This window comes from Watersipora subatra, chromosome 5 (assembly GCF_963576615.1).
Source record: "Watersipora subatra chromosome 5, tzWatSuba1.1, whole genome shotgun sequence".
Lineage (NCBI taxonomy): Eukaryota > Metazoa > Bryozoa > Gymnolaemata > Cheilostomatida > Watersiporidae > Watersipora > Watersipora subatra.
In genome coordinates this window covers 25,510,154-25,516,920 of record NC_088712.1, presented here as the reverse complement: position 1 = coordinate 25,516,920, position 6,767 = coordinate 25,510,154, and the positions used below count along the sequence as shown (strand labels likewise).

The following is a 6,767-nucleotide window of genomic DNA, read 5'->3' as shown; positions in this document are numbered from 1 at the left end:
AACTTAGCTTCATAGAGGCTTTAGAATGCAAACTGATTAGAATTATTTTAGGATGCTAAACGTATATGGTTTCCATTGCCTGTCATGACTCAACTTTTGTTTTCCTAAAATAGACTATTTTGAACAAATTTGCTTTCTATAATACAACAAAACCGACATATGAGACACTGATCATACATGCATTACTTTATTAGTTATTTGCTGAATAGCACCTCGCAGCTGTCTCGTTTCTTTTGAATCAGTTGGCTGCTGAGAACTCATGCTGGAAATAGAGGCTCTATTTTGTTGGCTGTCAAGGAAACAAGACGGGAGAAGATGAAGGAGCAAAAATCTACATAGAAGTTAGAAAAGTCATGACTTACATAGTAACAAGTAACAATATTGATCTGATGTTTTGATATTGTTTGTTTGGAAGATCTCTTTTGCTGCAATCTTGAAATTTTCATCAATTAGACTCACGCTGATTGAGATTGTCATTGTATGAGTAAATTAGTTATTTCTAAAGTTAGCAGTAATTCCCTGTTTGATTACAGAGATGCCATTCAGATGTACTGAAGAGCATAAAACAATTTATTTGTTCATTTTGCGGGGACAAACTACTATATCAGAGTTTTATTGTATTCAATTGACATCAAGTTTAAGACAAAAAGTACACCTTTGTGACATCACGTTGGGTAACTTTTTCGTCTTTGAATGATTTTTATAACCCTAATTTTTGTAATCATTCGTAATTATCCCGGTTGTGACTTCTCTGTGTGGTTCCATAAAAAAATGTTATTATTGACTTTGTATCTGCTTATTTTAACACTTGAGGTTGCATTATCAAGTCTTTGTATTGGCCAACCTTTTAGGACTAGTACTTATAAAAAGAGTAATTATTGTGTCTGAGAAACACAAATTGGTCGCTTTTCAAAACATACAAAAACACATTACAAAGCCGAGTTTAGAAATCTCTTCAACCTTGATTACAACAAAAAATACATGCATACTAAAAAGTCATGCCATACTGATACAGAATATTAAATAGATAGAGAAGTGAAACTTGTTATTATTGTTACACCAGTCAACTGTTAAACTGTTGCTGAGCTGTAATTTAAATGCCTAGTTCCTCCAGACATAATCAGTAAAAGGAGTGACTGTCTGCTGCCTAATATTGTAAAATATTGGAGAAATAAAGTATTTAAACTCACTTCTTTAGTCACCATGTTGCTTTTAGTGTTTTTATATTATAAACAAAGTTTTAATAGATTAAGCCTGCAAACAACTATTGCCAACATTAATTAAACATTCAAATGACAAGACACAATAGATCTGTTCTAAACTTTCAAAGCTTACACTTTTTTTAAGATATCTGTTTGCTATATGAGCTTTTTGCAAACTATCCATGGTGATCATTATATATAAATCTTTAAAACTATTAAGTTTCTGAGCTGATCATTCCTTACATTCTTTTTCACTACAAATTTTAGTCAATGTTTGGTTTTTCACCTTACCGATGAAAACAAACTAAACTAAAATATAGAATAGAATGGAGAATATAGAATAAAATATAGAATATAGAATATAAACTGGCACTAGAAAAGCAGCCTTAATCTAAAGAAAGTTATAACGTTTTGCATATAAACTGACACTATAAATCATATTGTGTTGCACAAACCTAATAAAACAAATGCTGCCAAAATATTGCGACTTTTACAGGCTCAGTAAAAAGTGTTTCTTCTTAGTAAGTTGTTATATAAATAGCAAGTCGATTTTCTTTTAATCAAAAGTCACAGTCACTTGTTTGTGTTGAGCCATTAAAAAACATGTTTACATATCACGCTGATGTTAGTTTGTAAGTGCTAGATGTGCTAGAAGTGTAAGATGTTAGTAAATGCTCGAGTCGTAGATGATGAATTTAAGTTAGCATAATGTTATTATGTTTGCTTTCATTTAGAGTAGAAGTGTGTTTAAGCGAGATCCCTTAAAGTGATAAACAATTTTGCATTATTGAATCGGCATAAATGCAGGAATATACAGTACACATAGTTTTCTTACTTTTAAATTTTAATGCATTTGATAGGCTGAGATAAACATAATCTAAGCTTTTGAACAAGTCAGAAGCAGTTTTAAAGCCAATGCAATGCTAAAATACAAGTTGTGCTTGGTACTGAGTGTTAAATTTTGTGGACGTGGCTTACCAAGGAACCTATATTAATGATTCCCAATGACTGGTATCTTCATTCTGAGCCAAGCTTCACAAAATGGGCTTCCTTTTGAGTCTTGTACTATCCGTTCTCTTAGTTACTGCTTCAAACGCTCGTCTCGTCGGGCTGAATGAAAAAGGTCAAGAATTGTTCCAATTGCGACAAAGTATCTACGCAGCTCGTAAACTTTTGCAAAATGAGTGTCCAACAATTTTAACACTAAATCATGGAATTTTTGACGACAGTGCATTTCCGTTCCATCTTGAAGTCACTACCATGTTTCATCGCCAACTGCTTGACAGCCTGGCTGAGTGTCTGGCGAGTCGAACGACAGCTGAAAACCTGACAGCCTCGACTCCATCAAACCAAAGTTCAGCAGCAGACGAAGAGTCTTCAACACCACCATCAAGTCAACAGCTGTTGACAGAGCTGCCTACAACTGAACGATCTGTGACTAGTGAGATGCCGCTACCCCAAGGTAAAAATGTGGTATAACCATAATCAAGTGTGTATAGCAATGGTTTCTTTGTACTGAGAGGCTGTTGTACACTTGTACATATCTTAACATCAACTGTAATTCAACTATTTTATATTATTTTGTGGTTGAAAGTTTTTTAAATTTTGAAACTTGTAAAAAACTAAATGAGTTCTTATGCAAGGTTTGTCATAAAAAAGTAGACATTGTAAACCATTTATAATTGATTAAAGAGCAATATTTAAAGTAAATTTAAGAAACTTTGATGATTTTATCTATATAATCCTATTAATCAACCTATTAGTTTTTATTTATTTAATTTAAAAAACTAATACAAAAAAATGAATCATTGACTTTAGACAAATTAAATGGTTTTCTTTTCTGATCTTTAGAAAGCTATTTGTTGGGTTAATTTTAACCATTGCGCTACCATGAGCCCCATAGTTTGGCTGGGCAAAGAGTTTGCATGTGGTCAAGAGCCATCATGTGTGGTTTAGTAAGCATCCTACAACATTTTTCAGGTTGGTTAGTAGCTAACTAACTAGCCTATCATACGTGTACTCGAGAAGAAAAAACAAATAAATGCATGTGGTGAGCCGAGAGAATAAATGTTTGGGCCTACAGGTTATCCAAAGCCGCGTATTGATTTTCAAAACATTTTGTTGTTCATTGCACTTTCTTCTTGGCAATGACCGGTTGTGTCAAGCGCATACAAGTGCAAGGGTTCCATTAGATACAGATCTATAAATTTTGCAATATTTTTACGGAAAAACAGTACGAATGAGAAAGATTTTTGTTGCTATAATAATAATAATTTCGTGAGCTCCAATAATATTGATAAGTCATCTGACTTGTCAGCTCACAGTTGTAGCTAAACAAGTCAAAAAGTGTTTGAGCTATTTTTGAATAAATTTGTTGCTTTTTTGAAAGGTCAGCTGATTTATAATTTTCTCTTGGTTATTTTGACATTAAATCTTTTTTTTACTAAGTAGTTCAAAGGTTATGACAATTTGTACCCGCCCTTGACAAATGTGAGGTTTCACCACATTCGCTTTTATGTGCCGGTAAATATATTAATTTTTTAGCAAAATATTTAAATAAAATATCATAAGCTTTTTATTAATACAGATTGTCAAGAGCTGTATGACCAAGGAAATAGATGTTCCGGTGTTTATCAAGTCAACCCACCACATAGCGATGGTGAACCATTTCCTGTCTGGTTTGACTTTTTTGATGGCCGAGGGTGGACTGTGTTTCAAAGGAGAGGAAATGGATCAGTCAGTTTTAATAAAAATTGGACAGATTACCAAGCAGGATTTGGCGAGATAACTGGAGAATATTGGTTGGGTGAGTTGAAAAATATGTTTTGTGGAAAATATAAATTAGTGTGAAAAATATGTTTTTAAAAACCTTTTAACACATTGCATTTTATTTCACATTCGAAAATCTCTTAGACAAGTTTACTGTGGATGTATCTACATGTTCTAACTTCTATGATACTGTAAGTATGTTAAACTGCTATTTTTTATCTTACCAAAAATACCAACAGAAACCAAAACAACTTTCATACCTATATGCTAGATGTTTATTAGACAAACACAAAAACATATTATCATAATTAATTTTGTGTTGTTGCAGTAATAAATGCCCAAACTGGTCCTATGATATGATCTGGGAATTGTTTAAATCTGCTTTCACAATACAGCAGTTTTGCCTATACGGCATATGAATTACTTGTATCAGAATTACACATAAAAATAATTTATCTCTGAAAAAATTTGTCACGTATGAAGTAGTTTAGAGCTGACAATACAGCATGTTTCAATTTCTGAAGTACTACCTTGCTATATTTACTTGTTTGTTCACATAGACAAGTTGTTAAAAGTATTCTACTATTGCCTTGTAGCTTCAAAAAATTATTATTTATCATCTATTTACCTCCCTTGTTAAGGTTGTGATAGATATACTGTAAAATTTAAATAATCTGAGCTGTCTGCAAGTGGCAACAAAAGCATTATTAGATATTAGAAATACTATTAACTATCTTTTATTTCCTTTTGTATATATCTTATGGAACCTTTTCAGGTTTAGATAAAATCCATGCTTTGACAAGATCAAGCACCAAACTGTCAATTTTTCTCAGAGCAGCCAATGGAACTACTGAGTCTGGAGTCTGGCCGGGTTTTTATATAAATGGTTTGGCAGATGGTTACAAATTAACAGTAAGTATTTACATTGCATTAGATTATATCAATTTTACTTTTTCAGCTAAATATTTAAACAGTTCTGATAGTATAAAATATAAATTATTTTCTGTGTATTTACCTCCCTTGTTAAGGTGGTGATGGCGATATTGTAAAATTTGAATAGATTTAGCTGACTACACCTGGCAACAAAAGCATTAGATATTAGAAAACTACTTAACTCTATTTTATTTCCTTTTTTATATATCTTTTGAAAATTTTTCAGGTTTAAATAAAATCCATGCTTTGACCAGATCAAACACCAAACTGCCCATTTTCCTCAGAGCAGCCACTTGAACTACTGAGTCTGGAGTCTGGTCGGGTTTTTATATAAATGGTTTGGCAGATGGTTACAAATTAATAGTAAGTATTTACATTGCATTAGAAAATATCAACTTTACTGATTCAGCCAAAATTTTAAACTTTCAATTTATGTTAATATTGAAAATATTTTTTAAGAAGCTACAAAAGTTGATCCGAATCACAATTTTACCAAAAAATGTTAATTACTTTATTTATTTGACGAAGTGGTTTTTTTATTAAAATCCTTTTTTCAGTTCATTTTTCCTCAAAGTTCTACAATCTACTAATAATACTAATCATATATGTAAATACTATGATTTTCCCATAAAAAATTGTGTCACATTAAATTTAGTTTTAAAAAGAAATTAAATTTAATGTGATACGTTATATCATTTCATAAAAAACTAGTCAATGAGGAGTTGTCTTCTTGTGACTAATTCGCCTTAACAGTTATTTTTTAAGAAATTTGCCAATCAAGTTTTTAAAAAAAATTCAAAAACATGAAATGGCAAGAGCTCGCTTTAAAAGTTTAGACTTTTGAAGTAAAAAATAAAATGTTTCACAGATTTGTGGCTTCAAGACATTAATACCAAAAACAACAGAAAAACTTTAAAAGAAAACTTTAGGTTTATTGTGAGTGATTCAGATTTCCACAAAATTTACTGGATAATCTGCTGATGTCTTTAGATGTGGCTATTATTGCATAATGGTAAATGACTGAGCAGTTTGTTAAAATTTTACGCAGAAACTTTCACAGTTTTTTTTTATAAATTAGAAGAAATAAAGATCATATGTATTAATTTGTTTTTGTCTCTACAGCATATAGCCCAGACATTTATTAACCACTTTCCCTGTCCTGAATATTGACCCTAGTCGAAACGATGATAGTAGCATGTCTTTAGATTACTACATGAATTAGAGTTTAGCGATACTTGAATGTGGCCATTTTAACAAAAATCATGAAAACAGAAACAGACACAGGTACTTATTATTTAAAAGACAGTTTTTACTTATCTTCACTAACAGATAAGTGATGATGGATATTGTGGGAGTTTAGATAGCTCTAGACTGGTCCACCATAATGGTATGAGATTTAGCACTCCTGACCGAGATCAAGACACCGAATCAAGCAACTGCGCTCAAAGCAATAAAGGTTAGTCAGTTTTCGCAAAAGATAAATATATATATATACTACTATAAATATGCACGTGGAAGCTTTTGGTTTTGCAACATACTAAAATTTTGCACCAAAGTTTTTATGTTTCCCTAGTAAAGTCAGGTTCAGTAATAATAGCCAACTACATGATCAAGTTATTTTAGACTATGTCACATAATGGTTATTCAACCTTTGGAGTTGTCATTTCAATCAGCTTTTCTGAGGTAATTGTTTGGTTGCGCGAATGAGTTCGTTGTCATGTCCAAAGCTAGAAGCATTGCCAGAAATAGGCTACATACAGTGTTAGGATCACTAGATTCTGCATTTGCTATTCAGTGATTCCAACCAGCAACTGATCAGCTCAAACTTAAAGGTTGACTTGCAACAAAATTCACATTACAGTT

At 31.9% G+C, this 6,767-nt stretch overlaps 1 protein-coding gene across 1 annotated transcript; it reads left to right on the top strand.

The window, feature by feature from the left end:
- Window positions 1-2,462: 2,462 nt before the first annotated feature.
- LOC137396644 (microfibril-associated glycoprotein 4-like) lies at window positions 2,463-6,365 on the top strand. Its single transcript, XM_068082959.1, has 4 exons — window positions 2,463-2,664; window positions 3,790-4,008; window positions 4,747-4,883; window positions 6,234-6,365. The coding sequence occupies exons 1-4, from the start codon at window positions 2,463-2,465 to the stop codon at window positions 6,363-6,365; spliced, it is 690 nt and encodes a 229-aa protein (XP_067939060.1).
- Window positions 6,366-6,767: the final 402 nt, after the last annotated feature.

Excerpts from the sequence above, each read along its gene's own strand:
- LOC137396644 (XM_068082959.1), top strand. The coding sequence starts at position 2,463 with ATGTTTCATCGCCAACTGCTTGACAGCCTGGCTGAGTGTCTGGCGAGT. Across the intron at positions 2,665-3,789 it reads TGAGATGCCGCTACCCCAAG|ATTGTCAAGAGCTGTATGAC; the intron begins GTAAAAATGTGG and ends TTATTAATACAG. Across the intron at positions 4,884-6,233 it reads CAGATGGTTACAAATTAACA|ATAAGTGATGATGGATATTG; the intron begins GTAAGTATTTAC and ends CTTCACTAACAG.